The sequence below is a fragment of the Neofelis nebulosa genome, chromosome 9 (genome assembly GCF_028018385.1).
Source record: "Neofelis nebulosa isolate mNeoNeb1 chromosome 9, mNeoNeb1.pri, whole genome shotgun sequence".
NCBI classification, from domain to species: Eukaryota; Metazoa; Chordata; class Mammalia; order Carnivora; family Felidae; genus Neofelis; species Neofelis nebulosa.
In genome coordinates this window covers 126,609,183-126,631,435 of record NC_080790.1, presented here as the reverse complement: position 1 = coordinate 126,631,435, position 22,253 = coordinate 126,609,183, and the positions used below count along the sequence as shown (strand labels likewise).

Here is a 22,253-nt window from a genome sequence, read left to right as displayed (position 1 = left end):
GGCCAGCCCTGATGGCCCCAGGCCCTCCCTCCACCCCCTTCTTCCTGCTAGTGGGGTGGGGGCAGTGTGGGAGTCTTTTTCATGAACCACCCTGGAGGACCGGTTTCATTTATTAGAAAGGGAAGTGACAGGTTTGCTACCACAAGTGGCCAGGGTGGGTGGCTCGACCCGGCCAAGCTACTGACCAAGACTGTCCTCAGAACTCCTCCCCTGTGATCTTTTTGAGGAAGCCAGTGAATATGTGAAAGTGCTTTCAAACTGTCAAGCGGGGTTCCCACAGGAGTTACCCCCAGGGACCACCCATAATAGGCTCATAAAGGGGCACCTAGCGATTGGAAGGGGCCACAACACTCAGTGTGCCCTTGTATGGGGCTGTCAGACCAGTTGCACCCTTTTCAAGAAGCACATTATGCTGGGCTGTGAAGGAGCGAGAAGGTCATTCTCACCCTTCTCCTCACCCGCAGGTGGCTCCCGGGGGCTGGTCCAAGGGCGGCTGTGGCGTCGTGACGGCATCCTGGCTGTGTCCTGTGCTCAAGAGGGCGTGATCCGAGTGAAGTCCCGGGTCTCAGAGAGCAAGCTGTAGCCAGAGGTACCAGCTTGGCCTGGGGCTTCTCCCCCAGTTCCTGAGGCAGGAATTACAGTCAAGGGCTGGGCCTTCTGTCCCCAAACCCAATAAAGAGACTAATGCCACTGGAGCTGCTGGCCTTTAATTGCCCTGGGCCAGGCTGCAGCTCTGCTCCAGCCCTCAGCTCCAGGACTCCAGAGGCAGAGTCCCTGGCCCTCTGGCCAAGGAAGAGATGACACTGACCTACCCTGGGGCATCGTCCCCAGACATTCATGAGCTGGAGAGGCTGCATCCGGCTTCCTCCCTGCACCATCCCAGGGCAAGCCCCGCCGAAGCTTATCCTGAGCCCAGCTCGACAGAAAGAACATATTTCCTTGGTTTGCTACAAATTCTTTGTAGGACTTACAGGGGTTCCCAGCACCCCCTACCACTTCCCAACTGCTGTCTGTGTCCTTACTGCCCACCCCCATCCCCCATCCTGGGGCAGTGCCTCTCCCCACAGCGGCAGTAAGTCTAGTCCAGTACCTCCTTGATGAGCAATTCTTTGAGACTGGGGGGTGGCGTGGGGGTCAGACCTGCTTCCTGCAGGGCCTGGAGGCGGGCCTCTGATTGGCGTTTGTCCAGGCCCAGGCGCCAGGAGAGCCGCACGTGGGCCTCCAGAAAGGGTGCCAGCAGAGGGTGGGGGTTCTTATCCCCCAGCAGTTGCAAGGCCCTCTCACAGCACGCCCGGGCCTCCCCAGGGTCCTCCAGCTCCTGGTGGCACACAGCCAGCCCAGCCAGGGTCAGCAGAGGGCGGTCTGGGCCAGAGGGGGTGCCTAGCTGGGTCTGCAGCTGCCAGGCATTGGCCCAGAGTGCCAGAGCCTCACGATAGAGGCCAGTGCAGGTGAGGCTCTGTGCCCGTCGCAGCTCAGGCAGCACGAAGAAGTCCTGCAGGTCCGGGGCATGGCGCAGCTCGGGCACTGCCTGCAGGTGGCTCAAAAACTGCTCGAAGGCCCGGCTGCGGCGGGCGATGGTTTCCGCGGTAAAATTCCGGCGCAGGCGCTTCCGGGGGAAGGAGATGGCGGCCATGGGGCCCCGGAACTGTCGCTGCAGGTTTCGGTGCAACCGCTCAAAGTCCGAGTAGCGGCGAGAGATCTGGGCTGGCTGGCGATCAGGTGGCCCTGGACCCATCACGGCGAGGGTGTAGAGCTGCGGGGAGGGTGGGGTCAGGGCAGGTGTGAATTGTCCATGTACCCCTCCCCTCCCCACACCCGCACTTCAAGCTCTGTTCCCCCACCTCTCCCCTTAGTCCCTGAGACTGGGCCCAGGAGGGTGGGAGCTGCTGGGGCAGCAGCTAGGGAGCCCAGTCCCATCTTACCTGAGGCTCGTCTGAAATGACCCAGGCCCAAGGCAGCACGGGGAGAGAAAGACAGAGATGAGCTTCAGTGCCTAGAGCTGCCACCCCTTTTGTCCCTTCCAGGGAGCACTCCCTTCCCATAGGGTAGTTAGCTCTTCTGATAGCCTCTCTGGAAAACCAGTGGTGAGCTGAAACCCAGGCGACTTTCTTGGGCCTCTGAAGCAACCTTCAGGACCAGCCTGGGGCTTTGCTCCACTCTGGACACAGAGCCCCCACCTCCTTAGCTAGGTTATTCCAAACTGGCAGAGAGGTCTTCAGACAGCCCTGGTAGCGGTCATTGTGAAAAGGACATTGGGCACTGCAGGAACTCCTGGGCAGCTACTCCCCTGGAGGTGTGTATCCTCAGGCAAGGCAGTGCTCCCCCTTGGGTCCGCCCTCCTCTCTAGTGAACGAAGCACTGGCCTAGGTCATGTCTACTCAAGTGGAATGTGTATAAATACATGTTGGTCCTGAGATTTTAGGTGCTATGTGCTGGAGTAAATAACACTGCATCAGAGACAAGAGGTGACTCCCCCTAATTTGAATCCTGACTACAGATTAAGAGGCTCTCAGTTTGATTTTTATTTTTTTTTTAAATTTTTTTTTCAACGTTTTTTATTTATTTTTGGGACAGAGAGAGACAGAGCATGAACGGGGGAGGGGCAGAGAGAGAGGGAGACACAGAATCGGAAACAGGCTCCAGGCTCTGAGCCATCAGCCCAGAGCCTGACGCGGGGCTCGAACTCACGGACCGCGAGATCGTGACCTGGCTGAAGTCGGACGCTTAACCGACTGCGCCACCCAGGCGCCCCTCAGTTTGATTTTTAAAATGCACTTCTCCAACACGTCTCATCTCCACCTTGAGAAAAGTGCTAGAAAGCAAATCTCCAGGCAGAGCCTTCGGGCAATAGCATTCACACAGGACTTAATGACACGGTGTCATTTTTCACGGATTTTATTGTATTAATTTTTATGGTTCTCTTTATGGCAAACAAGGCTTTCCCCATACAGTAGGACTTTAAAATCTTTTGAACTTGTTTAAGACGAAAAACGTTAAGCAAGGAGCGGTACAAAGGACCAGTGTCTGAGAAACACGGGGCAGGATGACCGTGAAGCTGAGAACCTAAACACGGATTAATCTAGCATAATGCTGAGCCACCAGACTTAAAAAGGGGGATTAGTGAGCATCAGGTGTTGAAGGCACACCGACACCAAACCCAGCCTTTTCTCGAATCTGCTCTGCGAAACTGCCAACATTACAGCCACCTCTGGTCAATTAGGCTTGCTTATTCTATACTTCTCTGGAAGATTCAGTGTACAGTAATATTTTAAAGGATTAAGAAGTTTAACCTTGGGGTGCCTGGGTGGCTCAGTCAGCTGAGCATCTGACTTTGGCTCAGGTCATAATCTCACAGTTCGTGGGTTCGAGCCCCATGTCAGGCTCTGTGCTGGCAGCTCAAAGCCTGGAGCCTGCCTCAGATCCTGTGTCTCCTCTCTCTATCTGCCCCCCAACCCCCGCCCCGCTTGTGCTCTGTCTCTCGCTCTAAACAATAAATGAACATTACAAAATAAATTAAAAAAAAAAAAAAGTTTAACCTTAAAGAAATTTATTTTATTCTTCAATTCTGCTTTCCCAAAACATATCGACTGCAAATTTTTTTTTTTTAATTTCTTTTCTTTTTCAAAGGAATAATTGTTAACATTCCCGGAAAACAACTTCCTGCAGAATACACTTCAAGAAGCATTGGTCTAAAATGACCCCCTTATATTTATCTAGCTTTTACTTTTAGTTTTTTGGCAAAAAGAAAACATTTTAGATCCATTATCTCATCTGACTCATCAAACACGTCCCCCCAAGTCTCACAGCTGGCAAATGGCCCAGCTGGGATTGAAACCCAGGCCAACCTAATTCCACAGCCTGTGCTCTTAACCCCCAGAAGTTAAGTCAGGATTTAGGGTCCCTACTGGACAGAGAAGGGGATTTGTCTCCCCAGACACGGGTCAGGACCTATCCTGCTCTTCTTAACCCCCAAAAGTTAAGTCAGGATTTAGGGTCCCCACTGGACAGAGAAGGGGATTTGTCCCCCCAGACACGGGTCTGGCCATCCTGCTCTGTCTTATCATTCTCTTCCCAGAGTCCCACCCCCACCATGCTGCCCAGCTGCTCCTCGGGGTCCCTCTCCTGTGCATGACGCCTGGCTGGGACTTTTGCCACTTAAGACTAGATCATCAGAGGCATCTCTGCTCAAACTGGAGCAGGCACCCCACGGGTGTGGCCCCTGTTTACTAACAGCAGCAGAGAGGAATGGAGAGAGGCCCAGATGTGGGACAGTGCTACAGGCCCCTTTCCTGCTGAGTCAGAAATGGAGGAGGGTGGCGAAGATGAGGGATGTCTGAGGCAGGGAGCTGCCACTGCCCAGACTGGCCAGGTCGGGCTGGGGCTCAGGACCTGGCGACCTCATTCTCCATGTCAGTTTCTCCTTTCCACAGCAAGGAAAACAGACTCCAAGGCCTTCCCCCACACTGCTTTTCATCCTAACCCCACCTACCCCCTAAATCCAGCCCTCAGAACAACATCATGGGGTACAGTGTGGGTGCCTGGGAACTGGGTTATAAGGATGCCACAACAGGCCCTACCTGGATGCCAGACATTTCCAAGCCAAGGTCAAGTCATAATAATAGAGGTGCCATTTTGTCAAGCACTTCATAATGCCAGGCACAATGCTAAGGGCTTGCTTTCTGTGCACTGTCTCATTTAACTTCTGCAACTGCTCAGATGAGAAAATAGCATTATCAAGGTTACACAACGCACCGAAGGTCAAACAGCTGGTAATAAGTGGGATCTGAATCAAGATCTGGATCCAGAACCTTTTTTTTTTTTTTTTTTTTTTTTTTTTTAACCACTAACCAATGCAACTTAGGTTTCAGGTCTAACCCAGATAATATTTTTTCCTATATATCTTGTATTTTGCTACAGTCTGCAAAACCTAGGGTTGGGGGGCACACACCCTAGTTCTCTTTAGTCTCAAAACCAGGATGGGGGGGCAGGTCCATAATCCCTCAGAGAAGCTAAATCATTTGCCTGAGGACTTGCTCAAGTTATATCTCCTTTCTGGCCTCAGTTTCCCCATCCCTAAAATGAAGTGATCCTTTAGAACTACACAGCCAGACTGCCCCCCTCAGGAAGTTGGAGTCTCCCCTACTTAGCCAGAGTTCTAAACTCACAGCCCAGGGGTTCCTGGACCCTCACTCACCACGTACTTGGAGGGCGGGTCCTTGACCACGTTGGCGCTGGTCACCTCGAAGAGCAAACGCTGGGGGACCAGGGTGTTCCGGGACTTCTTCCAGAAATCCTGCAACTGCCTTGTGAGGGGCTGACTGCCCCGCTGCCCATCAGGTGGGGGGCTTCGTTCTGCATGAGCACATGACCAGTTACATCAATGGGCCTGGGGCTAAGGTCGACATAAACCACATGCAGTGACCTCACTCATCCTCCCGACAGGTGAGACAGGCTTTATCTCCATTTGACATAAATGTAAACCGAAAGCCAGGGAGAGGTCTGGGGCCAAACACCGCGCCTAGCAGAGCAGACGGTCGACTCTAAATAAATATTGCCACCCCCAAACATCGCGAGCACATTGTTCGGATTTGTACAACCCGGATCCTGTACATTTAATGCCCGCAGCAACCTCGAGATGGGAGTGATTTCCCCCATTTGACACGAGGGAAAACTTGGCTCAGAGAGGTGTTGTGATTCTCTCAAGGTCACACAGCCAAGAGGTGGCTGGGGTGGAGGCCTAATGGAGCCCCAGGTCCCGCCTCTGTCCTCGGGAACTCGCCTGCATCTTCCCCCGACGCCCCGTCCCCGGCGGGCAGCGGGTCGGGGCCAATGTCTCCGTCGTCCTCGTCGTCCTCCTCTTCGTCCTCGGCGCTGGTGAAGCTGAGGGTGCCGCTGAGGCGGGAGGACAGGCCCTCGGCGTCGTCGTCCTCTAGCTCCGAGCTCTCCGGGAACTGCTCGGCCTCCGGGCCGGCCGCCGCCTCCCCCGGGCTGTCGCCGGCCAGGGCGTGCCGCAGCCGGTGCAGGAGCCGTGAGGCCATGGCACCCTGGGGGGAGCGCGCGACGCTGGGGCTGGGGCCGGGGAGGGAGGGAGACCGCCCCCCCCCCAACCGCGCGAGAAGGGGCGGGCCCAGTCAGGGGAGGGAGGGAGGGGCGCCGCGGAGGCCCCGCCCCTGCCCGTTGGGGGTCCTGCGAGCCCCGGGCGTCGCCTGGCGTCGTTTCCCTCCCACCCACGCAGCCTAGGGCCGAGCTCTGCCCGGGAGCGGCTGGGACCCTCCCCTTGTCTCTTTCGCCCCTTGGCGCGTCTCTCCCCCCGGCGCCCGCGGTGCACCCAGCGGCGCGCGGTCCCCCGGGGTCCGAGTGCAGTCCCGGCACCTTACCGAGGCCGGCCGGGCTTCCCCGGGCTCAGGCCGCTCCGAGCGCCGCTCCGGCCGCTTCCTGCCGCCGCCCCGCCCCCGGCCCCGCCCGCTCCCCGGAGCCTCCCGGGAATCCCGGGCCTTTCGCTCCGGGAGGGACTTGGGAATCCTGGGTAGGCCTGGGCGAACCCGAGCCTCCTGCGGGATCCTACCCAATCTAAGGGGGCTCACGCCCTCAGTGAAACCTCCCGCTCGTCCCGAAGATCCCGTCTGTCCCGGTTGGCCCCAATCTGTCCCACAATCTCCACCCAGCACTCTTAACTTTCCAAAGTCATTATGCCACCGTTGGAAGCCCATCTCTCTGGTGAAAAATTTGAGGCCAGGAGAAGACACGTGATCTGAGTTGGAATCTGGCCTCGATGAGCCTAGGTTTTCTCCTATGTAAAACAGGAACAATTAAAACTAGTACTAATTTTTCAGCCTTTGTAAGGGCACTGACTGGTTCAGTGCCTGGCACAGAGCAGAGGCTGACAGATTGATCAGTTACATAGTGATTATTGTTTCCATAGTGTTCTCAGGTTCTTACAATTTCATAATTTCATTTGAGCCTCACACATAGGAAGTAGCAAACGGGGAAGTGAGATCCAGAAAGGCAGAGTTACTTGCCCAGAGTCACACAGCTTGCCAGAGGTTTCTGAGTGTGGGGCCTTGCAGCCTAGGTCTCCTGAGTTCCTAATTCTGGTTTGGTTTCCCCCCCCGCCCCCCCACCACGGGAGGCGTGGTAATCTCAGCAGCTCTTCTAAAGGGCTGGCTGTGTTTCATCTTTTACCAGGAGGTCAGCAGGAGGGAGAATTTATTGTCACTTCTTGTCAAAAGCCCAAACTATCAGTCCCTAGCAGGGCAGATATTGTTGGTTATACAATTAAACAAATAAAATCTCTCTGACAATCGTTCCTACCCTTTCTGAATGGCACAAGAGAGAGGTGGAGGGAAATCGCTTTGAATGGAAAACATACTCCCTGCCCCGCTATGTGCAGAAAAGGCAGGGCTTTCATTTGAGGCTCCACTGTGTCCTACATCCTGTTCTAGGCACTTTATATGGGGTCACATGTCACACTCAACCTCTTGGGGGAGGGGCTGTTATTGGACAATAATGGTCCATTTTCAGGATGAAGAGGCAAATTGACTTCCCCAAAATCCAGAGCTAGGAAATAGGGGAGCTGGGATTTATGGCCAAGTCTGTGCAATTTCAAGGCTCTAACTACTCTTCATTCAGCGTAGCAGTAGGGTGTTGGGGCAGAAAAGGCCCCCTTCATTCATTGATTGATTCAACACTCACTTATTCACCAAACACCAAACAAGAATATTAAGTTGTATTTTGGCATGTTTCACAAGTCTGGGTACAAGGCAGGTGTTCAAAAAAAAACCATGGGTTGTCAGAAATCTGGTTTGGCACTTCTATTTTACAGATGGGAGGTCTGAAGGTCAGTGAGGGGAAGGGACCTACCTTGGGTCATACAAACAGGACCAGAACTAGATCTCCTGATGTCTTGTATCCTCCACTATCCTTGGATTCTGTGTAATATCTCCCCATAGCCTCCCTGAGAGATGGTCATGGAATTCCTGATTGCATACATTCAGTAACAGGAAGCTCATTATCTCCCGAGGCTTTCCGTTCCTGTTATTATTCAACCACGACAGTTAGGAAGTTCCTTCTCATAACCAGATGTCACCCAGTTCAGTTAGTCTTATAAAGAACAAGATATTTATTGAGCACTTGCTAAGTGCCACGTGCTGAGGTGCTGGGGAATGCAGTGATGAACAGGTAAGTGTCTCTGGTCCACGGAACTCAGAACAGGTCATGTCATGTGGCATGCTCAGGGATATGATTGAAGAAACTACCAGAAAACCACCTTGGACTGCTTTGGCCCGGGTAGAGGAGGAGGGATCCTGAAGGAAGTGATGTTATTTTTGATTTGTATTTTTTTTGCAACTAATCTCTACACCGAACATGGGGCTCGAACTCAAGATCCCAAGATCAAGAGTCGCATGCTCCACCGACTGAGCCAGCCAAACACCACAAGGAAATGATGTTAAAGCTGAGAAAGACGGGGATGTCTGGGTGGCTCAGTTGGTTAAGTGTCCGACTTCGGCTTAGGTCATGGTCTCATGGTTTGTGAGCTCGAGCCCCACATCAGGTTCTCTGTCAACACAGATCCTCTATCCGCCCCCCCCCCGTCCCTCCTCTGCTCGTTCTCTCTCTCTCTCTCTCTCTCAAAATAAATAAATAAACTTAAATTTGAGAAAGATGACAGGGAAGTAGGCAGGTGTAGAGAAAGAAGACAGAATTACTGGCAGGAAAAAAAACCCAGCATGTACAAGGACCTGAAGGCTAGAAAAGGTGGTGTTTGGAGCCGCATTTTAGTCTGACCAGAGCAGCAGGCAAGATGTGGAGGAAAGGGGATTGGGATTGGAAGGGTCAAGGGGAATAGATAAATTCGGACCTTCTGTATTTCCCTGAATAAATGAAAGAACAAATCAGGGAACAAATGATTGCTGAGGGTTCCACACTCTGTTCCAAAGGAATCCTGCAGTTCCAAGGCTCACATCCAAATTGGAATCCCCTGGTGTCGCTGCCCCTTGGCCCTCTGCCTGGACAGGGGAGGCCTTCTGTAGCCTGGCCTAGCTCCACTGAGCTTTTCTTGGGAATGTCTATAAATAGAGGAAGATGGGCTGGGCTGCCACTGTCCGTCTGCCTTCCTTGGAATCCAGCCTCCTTTCACTGGCCCCAGGCTCTGTGCTTAGTTGTCTTAGTGCTCTTTCTGTTGACTTAGCCACTGTCCACAGCATCAGCTACCCCTCCAACATCCACCCTAGGCTCTGTGGATTCTCGGGGTGGACCCCCTCTGGACTGGACTCTCTCTGCACATCCCTTCGCTCTCCAGACGGCCAGCTGAGCTGCTCCAGACTTCCTCACCGAGCTCTAGGAATGGGCCAGCTGCCCCTTTACCCACGGAGAGAACCTGCCCCTAGTCCTCTAGTCTCCCTCTCCCTCAAAAAAGTGAATCCCAAACATCTTTTCCCTGGAGAAGGTGTATTTGAGAGATGGATCTGCTTTATTTCTTTTCTTTTTTCTCTTTTTAAAATTTTTAGGTTTATTTATTTTGAGAGAGAGAAACAGAGCACGTGAGTGAGGGAGGGGCAGAGAGAGAGGCAGAGAGAGAGAGAATCTCAAGCAGGCTCCTTGCTGTCAGTACAAAGCCTGATGTGGGGCTCGAACTCACAAACTCTGAGATCATGACCTGAGCTGAAGTCAACAGCCCCATATTTAACCAACTGAGTCATCCAGGAGCCCCTTGGGAACTGCTTTCAAAGTTTATTTCTCCTCCAACTACATACCCATTTCCCGGACCCCTCCATAGATTTCTTATTTGGATAGGACTTCCCATGAGGATTAATAAGAATCACCCAACATGACTATAGACCTTTACGATTTACAAAGGTCCCCCGGGAAAAGGGAGTAATAATAGCTTCTATCTCAGAGGATGAGCACCAGATGAGATCACGTGGTTAAAATGCTTAGCACAGAGTGTGGCACGTCGTAGAGGTTCACAAACCGTGGCTGTCACTTCCTCCTCGCCCCCTCCCCTGCCTTCTACCATGGTTCAAAGACAGGACATTCTACTTGCCAAGCATCAACCCTCTGGAGCTGGCACAAGCTAGGTGACTTGTACGTGGGCCCCCGTTTACCGTGGTCTCTCTGTGAGGGAGGTTATGACCGTCCCCATCTCCGTCTCGCAGAGAAGGAAACTGAAGCTCAGAGTGGCATCGTCACCTGCCTAAGAGTGCATGGCTTGCAGAGACAGGATTTGGATCTTGGGTTTTAGACTTCAAGTTTTGTTCTCTTCCCAGTCTACCTTGCTGCCTCACTTGTCTGTCTTCTGATTGTCCTTACCCATCTTGGAGCAAACATGATTCTTGAGCAGGGGCTTGCTAAGGCGGTGAGCGGGGCGGGTTCTCCTCCCAAGAATCTAGGACATCAAGGCCTGCCACCTGCTCAGAGGCTTAAATTTCTCTGCAAGGGCCCTTGGCTAAATTAGGTAATGGGCTAGGACTCTGGGATGGGGCGGGGGTTGGGGGGGAGGCACTCAACTGACCCCAGGATCTGATTGGCTGGGGCAGCCAGTCCTGGGGAGCAGGGAGGTGGGAGGGGAGGGAGCCCCTACAAATCCTAGGGGCTGGAGCAGGCCAGGGCAACTTTGGGTGGTGGAGTGTCTGAGGCGGCGACCTACAGCAGAGGAGGCCCTGTGACTAGCAACCATGGTAAGGACAAGAAAGGACTTCAGCCCTTTGCTTGCTGGAGCACCTCTGGACCTCTTCCAGGCCAGATCTGGGTGCTCTGTAGTTCAGTAATTGGATGTTTGAAGATGGACCGTGAAGGTTCCTGGAGCCTGGGTGTCTAGAAGGAAGCCTGGGGAAGAAGCCCTTGGACTTCTCCAGAAAGGGGAGGGCTGGGATGTTCCGGGTATTGCCAACTCCCTGCAGACCTGAGGCTTTGGCAGTGTTGGTCATGGAAGTGTGAGGGGGTCCTAGCTTGTCTCTGTCATGGTGGGGACTCCGAGGGCCAGAGTGAGTCACCCAGTGAGCCAGTGGCAGGGGTGGGCTAGAAGTCTTGCCAAACCTTCCTACTGCCAGTGAGAGAAGACTCTTCTGGAAGAGGGGAGGTCTGCAGGGTCTCAAGTCCAAGAGCTTCAAGGGTGAGGAGAAGGGGCAGAAGAGGACAGACCCCAGCCTCTCAGAGAGGGGTTCTAATCTGGGGCTGTCATGTCTGCTGAGGTCCCCCACCCCACTTCGCTTCAAGGGGTAACTAGACCCTGGAGGACAGCTGCTGTGGCCCACGCCAGACTAAAAATAGCCGACTCTCCTGCATGGACAAGGAGGAGGGAGGAGGGGAGGGGGGGGCAAGGAGGAAGGCATCAGCCAGCCCGCCAAAGAACACCTTGGCCACCTCAGCCCCTCCTCCCCACCAGCCTCAGTCCAAAGCCCCATAGCCAGTTGGCTTGGCTTGCATGTGGCCAGATCCCCTGGCTCGAAATCTTACTTTCACCTCCACAAGGCCCCCATTATATTCGGCCCAGCATGAGTGGTATTTACTCCGATGACTGAATGATAAGAAGGAAGCTTAAAATCTCCATCTCCGCATGTTCTTGGAGGGGAGGGATTCTGTGTCTGAATCTTCTTGGTTTCAGTGCCTAGTCTTTGGCCTGATGGGCACTTAGTAGGTGCTCAGCGACTTTGCGTTGCATTACTGTTTATTTGAGAACATACGTTTATTGAGCACCTATTACAGTGCCAGGCTCTGTCAGGAGCTAGGGAAAAGTGGGAAATCATGCTGTAACAGTGCTGGCACTTTACAAAACCCTTTCACACCCCCAATGCTATCTCATCTCTGAGAAGCTGCTGAGAAGAGATAAAGTTACGATAAGTGACTTGCCCAAGGTTAGTGGGTTAGGGATTCCTGACCTGGCATCTGACTGGCAAGTTTGAAGACCTTGGGCGTAATCCGTTTTCTCCCTAGCCCTTCATAACTGGGGCCAGGTGCTGTGAGAACATGCAGAAGGTGTTGCTAGTTTGGCCTTGTTCTTCTGGAAGACCAAAGGGCACTGACTGAAGGGGGTTAAAGAGAATGGGGTTGAGACAAGAATGAGCTCGGGGGTCTGCCCCTTCTTCTCTCTGACTCTGCGTCTTCTGCAGACGGACCAGCAGGCAGAGGCCCGGTCCTACCTCAGCGAGGAGATGATCGCTGGTGAGTGCAGGTGGGCGGGCGGGCTGTTGGGGGGATGTGTGCTGGGCAACGGTGTTGGAACAGGGTGGGAGACAAGGTGTGAGGCTGACAGTCCAGGCAGCCCCACTTCGGTCTTCTGCCTCCTTCCTCCGGCAGAGTTCAAGGCCGCCTTCGACATGTTTGACGCTGACGGTGGCGGGGACATCAGCGTCAAGGAGTTGGGCACGGTGATGAGGATGCTGGGCCAGACACCCACCAAAGAGGAGCTGGATGCCATCATCGAGGAGGTGGACGAGGACGGTGAGCTGCTGGCCCTCCAAGGCAGGGCTGGGACGGTGGCAGGAGAGGTGGGCATCCAGGGCTCAGGCTCACTCACCACCTGCTCCCCACAGGCAGCGGCACCATCGACTTCGAGGAGTTCTTGGTCATGATGGTGCGCCAGATGAAAGAGGATGCGAAGGGGAAGAGCGAGGAGGAGCTGGCCGAGTGTTTCCGCATCTTCGACAGGTGCACGGGGGGCCTGGGAGCCGAGAAGGCGCTGGGCTGGGCGAGTCTGGCCGGCCGGGCACTTACATTCTCGGAGTGGGGTGGCGGTGAGGGAGGGGAGGCGTCGACGTGGCCAGGGCAGCTCGCCCCTGCCTGCCCTGAGCCCTACGCTGTCCCTTCGCTCCAAAGGAACGCAGACGGCTACATCGATGCGGAAGAGCTGGCTGAGATTTTCAGGGCCTCCGGGGAGCACGTGACGGACGAGGAGATCGAATCCCTGATGAAAGACGGTGACAAGAACAACGACGGCCGCATTGACTTCGACGGTGAGGGCCGCGAGAGCTTGGTGGCGGTGGGCCGGGGGCCGGGGGGGGGGGGGGCGCGCCACGCGGGAACGTCCGGGGCGTGGCACCCACATGAATGTCCTTGGCTTTGTGGGCAGGGTGGGGAGCTCTCGGCGGTTTTGTGCAAGATTTCCTCCCCCTCTCCTTCCCCGCAGAGTTCCTGAAGATGATGGAAGGCGTGCAGTAAGAAGTCGGCTTCTCCCCCGCCCCGACCGCGCGTCCCTCGGGCCCGGGCGGTGCCACCCCGCCCCGTCCCACTCTCCGCCCCGGGAGGGAGGCGCGGCCCCTGCTGGCTCTGTGTCCAGAAAGAATAAAAACAGACGCTGAGAAGCACGTAGCCTGAGTGAGGGGAGGAGCAGGGGAGTGGGTGTCATGGCCCGCCGGGCTGGGCCGTGGCCCAGGGCGCCAGCCGAGCGCACTTGGGATCCGAGGAGGGGCGACCCGAGTTGCCTGACGCGCCGACGCGCTGGTCAGGTTCCCGGCCGGCTCCTGGTAGCTGGCGCTGGGCGTGGGCAGCTCGGCCGACGGGCTGCGGTGGCGCCTGGCGCTGGAGGAGGGTGGCCGGGGCCTTGGGGCTGTCGGGGTGAGTGAGGGTGCCTGGGATGGGGGTAGGGTGAGGGCGCCGCAGGCGACCGAGGCCCCTTTCCTTCCCTACCGTCCCTCCTTTCTGGAGCCTTTTTGGGTCTTTGGTGCAGACTGCCGGGCTGGGGAGGGAAAGGGGAGTATCCGTCCGTTCCAGGCAGCATTCGTTCCTGCTTGACTTTTTCTACTTCGTCTGTTCTGACGTCTTCGTCTCCACCCTGGACCCCTGCCTCCAGCCCCGGCCAATGGGCTCAACACACGGCCGTCAGCACGATGGAGCCAAAAGAAATCTGACCTTGCTCCTCCCCCGTTGAAAGACCTTCAAGGCTCCCCATTGCTTCTAGAATCCAATCCAAATTCCTTTCCCCTCCTTCCCTCCCCTCTGGGCTCCAGTCACGCTGGGCGATTTGTCACTCCTGCCCTGGACAGTGGGGGTGCACTTTCAAGCCTTCTGGCTTTTGCTCCTGCCTTCTCCCTCCTTGGAATGCCCTTCCTCCTCTAAAAAGCCTGGCAAGTTTCTCAGCCCAGCTCAGATACCACGTCAAAGATACCAGGACCCAGCTCAGATACCACCTTCTCCCTTGATCCCTTCTCCCACTGGCTGTGCTCTGGCTTCTGTAACTCTTTGTGCACGACTCGATCACAGCAGGCAGCAGGTCAAAGCGAATGCTGTGCAGTGGTGCCTTAGCTTTAGAGGCAGGGTGCCTCTGAATGAGTTCGAACCCTCACTGCCATGACAAACCCCTCTGTAATTCAGTTTCCTACTCTGTAAAATGGGGATAATGAGAATTATCACAACCTTGCAGGGTTGTGAGAACAAGTTAGTTTGTTAGTGCAGACTAGAACAGAGTGTGACACGTACTAATGCTGTTATTATTTTTAAATGTTTATTTGAACAAATAAGTACATTCGAGAGCCCAACGTGGGGCTTGAACTCTCGAACGGTGAGATCCTGACCTGAGCCGGAGTCAGACGCTTAACCCGACCGAGCCACCCAGGAGCCCCACTAACGCTGTTATTAATGTCACTACTACCACGTTGAAACCCTGACTGGTGCGGTTATTCATCGCTACAGTCCTCCCTTTCCAGTTCCTTCGTGTTCTTGGCTCCCCTTTCTGAGGCATTCATGTTTCCCAGTTTCTATTTCCAGCCGGGGTCAGCACTCATCACCAGGACCGCTTGCTGTGTGCTGTGCCTTGCGGGCCTGATTGATGCACATAACCCTAGAGGCAGGCAGAGGCTGTTCTCTCCGTTTTACAGCGGAGGAAGGCGGTGACGTACCCGGGCACACACATGTGGAAACAGGAGCAAGGCTCTTAACTGTGGCACCACCTGCCTGTGGACAGTTCTCCCTAGCTGCCCTTAGAACTTCACACCCGTCCTGCTCTAATCTGATAAATTCCCCATCTCAGAGATGGCACCCTGGAGTTCTGGAGCCGCCTTCCCACCCGTGGTTTGCTCTGGTCTGCTGCTTTCCTTCTGTCTCCTTACTCTTTTATCCGTCCTCTCTGAGCCCGCTCAGTGTTGTGACTCAGAACAGTAGTTAACCTCCTGGCCGTTCCCTCCCCTCAAGGCTGCCAGAAGCAGCTTTCTGACACCAAATCCTACTCAAGGCTTTATTAGGTGCCTCAAGGTAAAGCCCCTGTATTTTGTTATTTTTACTTTTTTAAAGTTTATTTATTTTGAGAGAGAGAGAGTGAGAGAGAGGACTGAGAGCACGAGGGGCAGAGAGAGAGAATCCCAAGCAGGCTCCATGCTATCAGCAGAGTCTGGCGTGGGGCTCAAACTCATGAACCATAAGATAATGACCTGAGCTGAAACCAAGAGTCAGTCGCTTAACTGACTGAGCCGCCCAGGTGCCCCAGAACCTTCTCGGTAAAGGCCTTTAATTTAAAGGCCTTACAAGCCCTTTGCGACCTGACGTCCATGCCACTATGCCACTATTCCATACTGCTGAACTTCTTGCTATCCAAGGAGTGTGCTCCCTTCCTTATCCCTCCCTCATGGCCTAGTCCATTCTCCAGAAAGCCCTCCTTGACTCTCCTGGTCTTTGTTAGGTGCCCCACCTCTGAGCTTTCATAGTACCCAACATCTAAGGAGGGCTTACCACATGCCAGGCACTACTCTAAGGTCTGTCTATCCTATGAGGTAGCTACTAATATTTCCATTTTACGGAGTGGTTTAGTCTAAATGTACGCAAGTAACAGGGAGGGGTGTGGGGATTCTAACAATTGTTCTGCCTGTGAGGCCTAAGCTCCTAACCACCACTCTTATGGCACTTATTCAACCCCCACTGACCTGCCTGTCTGCCCCCTGAACTTCAGCCTCTGAGGACAGGACTGTGTTTTTTCCCCTGCTTGATCCCCAGCCCCAAGCATAGGGCTTGTACTGCAGGCACTCAGTAATGGGATGGGGCGAATGGGAACAATACCTTCTCTGTCTTGTTGCAAGTGCCAGAAACCTAAATCAAATGGACTTAAACTAAAAAGGGATTTGCTGGCTCACGAAACTGGGATGCTAAGGCGTCAGCTGGAGGCCAGTCTCAATGTCACCTCCATCTCCCAGCTACTGGTCTCTGCTTGGCTTTCTCCCATCTGCAATTGTCTGCACCAGCTGCCCAGACTCCCTCCTCTTTTAAGCAACCCTATTAGTGAAATCATTTTACTTTCTCCCAGGGATTAATTCTAAGGAACACTCTGATTGGTTCTGAGCTATAGTCCACCCCTGTGACTGACACAAGGCAGGCCATGTGGCCATCTGGGTGGCCCAACAATTGGATCAAGGACCACGTGGAGAAGCCTCCTAATGCAGACAAAATATACCCGCCTTGGCCAGCATTTAGTAAGAATCATCTCAGTGCTACTTTCTGAGCTGTCTTCTTAGACATCCTCTAGTCACGTATTTTCAAAGTTGAGAGAGCCTCAGAATCCCGGAGAGCTTGTTGGGGCCAAGAATTTGCATTTCTAACAAGTTCCAGGTGGAAGGCCACGCCTTGAGAACACCGCTCATCTTCAACTTCGGGAGGAATGCAGATATCCTCAGGCCCCACACAGACCCACTGAATCAACATTTGCACTGGAGGTAGACCCCAGGCAGACTTCTCTGCATATCCGATTGGGCAGCACTGCCGGGAGAGCTAGCCACACAGTGTCATCCAAATCCCATCCCCAATCCACAGGCCACTTCTCACCTGCCTGCTCCGTGGGGGCACAGAGCAGGGAAGGAGCCTGGGCTGGCAGGAATAAGAGAAAAGTGAGAACCTTCCTGATGCCTTCCGCTGCGGTCTCCTCCCACTCCCCCCCCCCCCCCCCCCCCAAGGCCTGCACAGTCAGCTGCTGGCTGGCAGAGCTGGGTGAGGCCAAGACCTAGGCGGTGTCAGAGGGCATCTTGCTGCTGTGTTGGTCCACGTTGGAGATTTTCCTGCAGTACCTGGGCTGGGGTCATCACCTTATTCCACCCTTCCCCCTGCCCAGACCCCAACTGGTCAGCACAGGAGTTTCCTCTCAGGGCCCCAAAGGCTGGGGCCTATGGCAAGCCAGTGGAGAGGGCCTAGGGGCTGGGGGCCTGGGCCAGTGGGTACAGGAGTGGGAGGAATCGCTGGTGATGAGTGGGTGAATGTGAGTGGGGGCATGGGGGGCCTGGGGCAAGGGGGGAGTCGGGAGCTGTCCTGAGGTCTCTGCCCGGGAAGAGGCATTCCCCGGCTGTCTCCCAGACCCCAGGCCTGCTTAGGGTGAGCTGAGTGCTTTCCTTTTCCTTTTTCGGGACCAGAACATCCCGCCATAAAGTAGGTGGCTGGTCCTCACCTCCCAACCCCCTCCTGTGCGCACATGTGTGCTCATACACGCTTTCTTTTTTAATTTTAACATTTATTTTTGAGACAGAGCATGAACGGGGGAGGGTCAGAGAGAGGGAGACACAGAATCTGAAACTGGCTCCAGGCTCTGAGCTGTCAGCACAGAGCCCGACGCGGGGCTCGAACTCACGGACCGCGAGATCGTGACCTGAGCCGAAGTCGGCCGCTTCACCGACTGAGCCACCCAGGCGCCCCCGTACACGCTTTCTGATTCAGCCTCATCTGTAACTCAGCTGGGCAGCTCCAGTATCCACTGACGTCCCTGGTTCATGTCACAACTCTACAGAGGCATTTTGTGAGACCCATCTTCTAGGTGAGGAATCAGATGCAGTCATGAAATGACTAAGCTCATAGAGGAACGAGTCCTCATCACCCCTGCGCAGCCACACAGCCTCTTAGCTGCTTCTAGTCCCTGGAGAGGAGCAGGGCAAGGGCCTGGACCCTACTCCACCCATGCTGAACACTCCCAGCCCTGAGGAAATTACAAGGCAACTTGTACAAAAAAACCAAAAAAAAAACAACCAAAAAAAAAAAAAACCAACCAATGTATTTATTTAATATATTCATCACAAGGGCTCAACCAGACACTTAATTTAAAAAACAGAAACAAAACAAAAATAACACCACAGTTTAAGATACAGAGTCCTAGGCAGAAATGAAGGAAAGGACAGACCGTCTAAGGAGAAAATAAAAAGACAACACAAGGAAAGAGGCTAGACAGTCAGGGTTCTTGGCTGGAGACCTGCTTTGAGTAGGTTTCTTGCAGATACTTCTTGAATGCTGGAAGAGAACAGGCAGGTATCAGGGAGTGGTGGGGACGGGGGTTAAGATGCACAAGAGGGCAATCAAGGATACAAACTCTGGGGAGCTGGAGAGGATTTCTTAGCACAACAGAGTCCCTTTTGCTGCCCACCCAGTCAGGTCTTGGGGAGGGGTTCTGCTTCCAGTGAGGCTGGGGAGGTGACTGGGGGGCCTCAGTGAGCAAATGGTTTGCACAAAGCTTTGCCTTCTACTTAAAAAGCCCCTCAACCTACATTAACGTGGGAAGAGTTTCCTGATTTTTATAGCAAACAGGCAAATCAGAAAACACCAAGGCAGAGGCAGGAGTGGATTCCCTAGGTTGACATCGACTCCCAACCCAGTCCTCAGGACACAGTCCCAAGTCACCAAGATCCTTCTGTGTGAGGGAGCCTTTGAAGGCTGGGGAGGGATCACCCGGTGCCGGGAAAGGATGGAGGACCCACCTGTGGGGTTTTTCCAGAGCTCAGCAGCATGTGTGTTCAAAGGGCTATCGATGTTAGGTTCTGCGGACGGACAGAAAGAGAATGATCAGTAGGGGTAGAAGAGGCTGGCCTGGGGGAATCCCAGGAGGCCTGACAGGTTCCCGGGTTCAGGGGACGGGCTGGTCTCAGAAGTCACCTCCTAGCAGGCTCTGGATGGACAGCAGGATGGTCCTGACATCATACAAGGCAGACCACTTGTCCTTCAGGATGTCCAAGCAGATGTTACCCTGCGTGTCCACGTTGGGGTGGTAGCAGGGCGTGAGGAACTTGACCGTGGGCGCATTGTAAGGGTAGCCACTGGGGAACTCCAGGGAGAGTTTATACCTCAGGTCCTCGTATACCTGGCATCGGAGAAACAGGTGGGGAGTACACCTCCCACCCTGAGCCTCACAGCCCAACCCAAGCCCCAAAAAGGGGCTTGCTAGGACCTTTGAGTTTATCTGGGACTTGACAAAAGACAAAGTGTTGCAGTGGCTCTGGTTCTTTCTCGCATATCTGGCAGGGACATCAGTGATCCTTATCCTACAGATAAGGGGCGTAAACTGGCATCCTGAGGGTTACCACAGCTGTGCTTTAGTCAGTTATAACATTAGATACCAACATGTAAAAACCAGAATGTTTTAGACATATATCCAGATTTTTTTATTTTTTAAAAGATTTTATTTTTACGTAATCTCTATACCCAACGTGGGTATATAGACACAACCCCAAGATCGAGAGTCACATGCTACACTGAGCCAGCCAGGCACTCGTGGATTTCTGACTAATCGTAAACCAGATGTGGAGCAGGGCGCCTGGGTGGCTCAGTCGGTTAAGCGTCTGACTTTGGCTCAGGTCATGAACTTGCGGTTTGTGAGTTTGAGCCCTGCACTGGGCTCTGTGCTGACAGCTCAGGGCCTGGAGCCTGCTTCCGATTCTGTGTCTCCCTCTCTCTCTGCCCCTAACCCATTCGCATTCTGTCTCTGTCTCTCTCAAAAGTAAATAAACATTAAAAAAAATTAAAAATAAAATACCCCAAAACCCACCAACCAAAACCCAGATGTGCAGCAATGGCAAGCTGCCATCTTGGGACTTACTTGAGCCCTTTCGTCGGCCAAAGTCCTCATGTACCCTCCATTCTCCTTTTTGTCTGGCCCCCTGTAGGCACTTAAGATGGGAAGCCCTGCTTTAAACCCAACCTCTTACTGTACAGAGGGAGAGACGAGGCCATAGGCTCAGAGCACAAGGCCATAGGCCAGCACGAGGTCCTGGCAGGGGAACGTCCTGCCAGGCTGAAGACTTGAAGTGACCTGCAGTTGGATTTCTCCTCCTACCTCTCCCCAGACCCAGCCAAGTCACACTCACCGACCTCAACCCTACACTTACTGTGCCAGCTGCTCCATGGATGGTCCCCACCCATTTGAAAAGGTTGTCGGATTCAGGGAAGGCAGAAATTCCTTTGTCACCAGACATCTGGGGGAAGAAACAACACCTGCTGGGCTGCAGACTACACTTTTAGGGGTCAGTGGGTGAACTCCTTCCTCTGAAGGGCATCACATTTTGATCCGAAATAAAGCAACCAGACCAAATTGACAGGCTTTTCTGGGGAAGCGATTCAGTTCTTGGGGGCTGAACCTTCCCCTTTGGGGAGGGGTACTGGGTATGTTAAGGAGAGAGGGGTTATGCAGAGAAGCAGAAGGGAGCTCTGTACCTCCAATCTTGTTGGATGCTGGGAATTGAACTGAGCATGCCAGTGAGTGCTGGTTACACACAAAGCCTCCAGATCATTCACAGACTAGGTAGATTTACATAGGGGCACTGAAGGATTTGAGTTGATATTCAGGGTTAATGCAGACAAGGTCATCTGGGAAGAAGCATTTCAAAGTATGACAGGATTAAGAATATTAAGGGTGGAGAGCAGGGTATGGGTAAATCTCCAGGCAAGGAAGTAGGACCAGGCAGGATAGAGGGAAAGCCTTGTATGGTTTCAGGGAACTGTATTTTAGAGAGAACTTCGTGGTGGGGGTGGGGGTGGGGGTGGGATGGGGAGTAGACACTGCTAGAAGGAAAGGTGTAGGTGGGGTATATGAACTTCTTCCCAGAAGGGCGCCAACTGGACTCGAGTTTTAATCCCCTGCACTATGTCTAGCAAAGAACCTGATGTACGAAAGTCGCTGATTAGCGGAGGTGAGTGGGAGGTGGAGGGTGGAAGAACTGGTTGGGGGGTCTGGGCACGTAGTCACTCACCATAAGGGTCATCAGCTCCTGCTGTAGCCTGCAAAATGAGTGCTGGGAGTCATCTGGGAGTCATCTGGGAGTCTGGAGGAGCCAGGGCTCCAGGCGGTGCTTCTCCCCCCTCCCCAATCTCTCTGGAGGAGCTGTCATGGAGGCTTCCCCTACCCCGAGGTCAGACTTCAGCGGGGGCACACTCATTTCCACTTCCATAGGAGGGTCCCAGTGAGTCCTCACCCTTCCTAATTCCAGGCTCCCGCAGGGCGGTCTGGCTTGTTCTTCACTCCCTCAGCTTCTATGACGTCTGTCCCCGTGCCGGGTCCCAATTTCCACCCACTTCCGTCCCCACTCTCCCCCCGCCAAGTCACCGAAGGTCCCAGTCACACTTTCATCTTGGCTTACCCGCGGAGGATCCTGGCAGCCTGCCTCCCCCTTCCGTCCTCCTTCGGGAGGCCCTCCCAGGGCGGCCCGAGCTCCCGGCGTGCCCTCCTGTCCCCGTATCTGCCCGCTCAAGGAGGAGGTGGGGGCCCGGAAGTCCGAGGTCTCGACCCCAAGGCCCAGGGCGTGCTGGGCACGGCCAGTGTTACCTCCATATCGCTCACCTCTTGCCCACGGGGCCCCGGGCAGCGCCCCCGCTGGGCTCGGCTCCTTTGCGGGCGGCGGCGACGCTGGCGGCGGCTGGGTCGCGGTTCTGGGAAGCCATCCGGGCGGCGCGGGGAGGGAGACAGGAACTCGGAGAGCACAACTGCAACTGCAGGGCTGGGGGCCCGCCCGCCCGCGTTTGAATTGTAACCCTCCGGCTGCACCAGCCAATCAGCGGCTCGCTTGGGTTTGATCCAGCCAATGAGGAGCGCCAGAGCACTCTGTAACTGCGCAACTGCTAGACCCACCCTCCAGCGTACCACTATTGGGCGGCAGGAACAGACTTCTGATCGACGATTGGTAGAAGAGGCCGCCATTAACTAACGGATCTGCAGCGGATTGGTGGCCTTTGGAAAACGCCGACCATTAAAGGGGCAAGAAAAAGTCCACGTGGGATGATGAACCCTTCCAGGACAAACGCCGGGATGCGGCGGGGAACGTGCGGCGCGCTCAGCCAGGATCCCTACGCCCAGGGGAAGGGAGCGTCCGGGTCTCGTCGACGTTGGTACTTCTTCCCTCAACCCGGAAACCCCTGCTCCTCCATCTATTATAATGTCCCGGGCACCTCTGTAGGGACCTCTGAAAACTCATGCGAGGGGAATGATGGCCAGAACAGGAGACTCTTAGAAACGGGCTCATAACGCTGCCTCTCCAACTGTCCTCTGGGACCTCGGACACAACATTTCGTATCTTAACCTGTAAAACGGGGGGGGG

General features: G+C 54.4%; 3 protein-coding genes and 1 long non-coding RNA gene across 7 annotated transcripts; 1 reads left to right on the top strand and 3 right to left on the bottom strand.

Annotated features, from left to right (window-relative positions):
- Window positions 1-92: 92 nt before the first annotated feature.
- On the bottom strand, window positions 93-6,725 carry SNX21 (sorting nexin family member 21). Of its 3 annotated transcripts, XM_058685789.1 has the most exons (5): window positions 6,378-6,725; window positions 5,780-6,044; window positions 5,195-5,352; window positions 1,091-1,753; window positions 93-623 (listed from the first exon to the last, which is right to left on the bottom strand). In XM_058685789.1, the coding sequence occupies exons 1-5, from the start codon at window positions 6,708-6,710 to the stop codon at window positions 408-410; spliced, it is 1,635 nt and encodes a 544-aa protein (XP_058541772.1). In that variant the 5' UTR covers window positions 6,711-6,725; the 3' UTR covers window positions 93-407. The 3 variants fall into 3 exon arrangements, with proteins under 3 accessions (XP_058541772.1, XP_058541773.1, XP_058541774.1); XM_058685790.1 differs by lacking the exon at window positions 93-623 and having other exon boundaries at window positions 1,573-1,753; window positions 5,191-5,352; XM_058685791.1 differs by lacking the exon at window positions 93-623 and having other exon boundaries at window positions 1,587-1,753; window positions 5,202-5,352.
- Window positions 3,531-5,184, bottom strand: LOC131485856 (uncharacterized). The gene is made up of 2 exons (XR_009249041.1): window positions 4,035-5,184; window positions 3,531-3,948 (listed from the first exon to the last, which is right to left on the bottom strand). It is a non-coding gene; the product is annotated as an uncharacterized LOC131485856 (long non-coding RNA).
- A 3,820-nt stretch (window positions 6,726-10,545) lies between the features above and the next one.
- On the top strand, window positions 10,546-13,298 carry TNNC2 (troponin C2, fast skeletal type). The gene is made up of 6 exons (XM_058685806.1): window positions 10,546-10,676; window positions 12,108-12,159; window positions 12,295-12,438; window positions 12,531-12,645; window positions 12,814-12,950; window positions 13,124-13,298. Exons 1-6 carry the CDS (start codon window positions 10,674-10,676, stop codon window positions 13,153-13,155), a joined length of 483 nt encoding a protein of 160 aa, XP_058541789.1. The 5' UTR covers window positions 10,546-10,673; the 3' UTR covers window positions 13,156-13,298.
- A 4,639-nt stretch (window positions 13,299-17,937) lies between these two features.
- Window positions 17,938-21,664, bottom strand: UBE2C (ubiquitin conjugating enzyme E2 C). 2 transcript variants are annotated; one of them, XM_058685804.1, is made up of 6 exons: window positions 21,500-21,664; window positions 20,913-20,940; window positions 20,052-20,138; window positions 18,823-19,027; window positions 18,648-18,707; window positions 17,938-18,183 (listed from the first exon to the last, which is right to left on the bottom strand). In XM_058685804.1, the coding sequence occupies exons 1-6, from the start codon at window positions 21,598-21,600 to the stop codon at window positions 18,125-18,127; spliced, it is 540 nt and encodes a 179-aa protein (XP_058541787.1). In that variant the 5' UTR covers window positions 21,601-21,664; the 3' UTR covers window positions 17,938-18,124. The 2 variants fall into 2 exon arrangements, with proteins under 2 accessions (XP_058541787.1, XP_058541788.1); XM_058685805.1 differs by lacking the exon at window positions 21,500-21,664 and adding an exon at window positions 21,300-21,417.
- Window positions 21,665-22,253: the final 589 nt, after the last annotated feature.

Excerpts from the sequence above, each read along its gene's own strand:
- SNX21 (XM_058685789.1), bottom strand. The coding sequence starts at position 6,710 with ATGGGCTTCCAACGGTGGCATAATGACTTTGGAAAGTTAAGAGTGCTG. Across the intron at positions 5,353-5,779 it reads GGCGTCGGGGGAAGATGCAG|AACGAAGCCCCCCACCTGAT; the intron begins GCGAGTTCCCGA and ends GTGCTCATGCAG. Across the intron at positions 624-1,090 it reads AAGAATTGCTCATCAAGGAG|GAACTGGGGGAGAAGCCCCA; the intron begins GTACTGGACTAG and ends TTCCTGCCTCAG.
- TNNC2 (XM_058685806.1), top strand. Across the intron at positions 12,439-12,530 it reads CGAGGAGGTGGACGAGGACG|GCAGCGGCACCATCGACTTC; the intron begins GTGAGCTGCTGG and ends TGCTCCCCACAG. Across the intron at positions 12,951-13,123 it reads CGGCCGCATTGACTTCGACG|AGTTCCTGAAGATGATGGAA; the intron begins GTGAGGGCCGCG and ends CCTTCCCCGCAG.
- UBE2C (XM_058685804.1), bottom strand. The coding sequence starts at position 21,600 with ATGGCTTCCCAGAACCGCGACCCAGCCGCCGCCAGCGTCGCCGCCGCC. Across the intron at positions 20,941-21,499 it reads CGGGGCCCCGTGGGCAAGAG|GCTACAGCAGGAGCTGATGA; the intron begins GTGAGCGATATG and ends CTCATTTTGCAG. Across the intron at positions 18,708-18,822 it reads CATCCAGAGCCTGCTAGGAG|AACCTAACATCGATAGCCCT; the intron begins GTGACTTCTGAG and ends GTCCGTCCGCAG.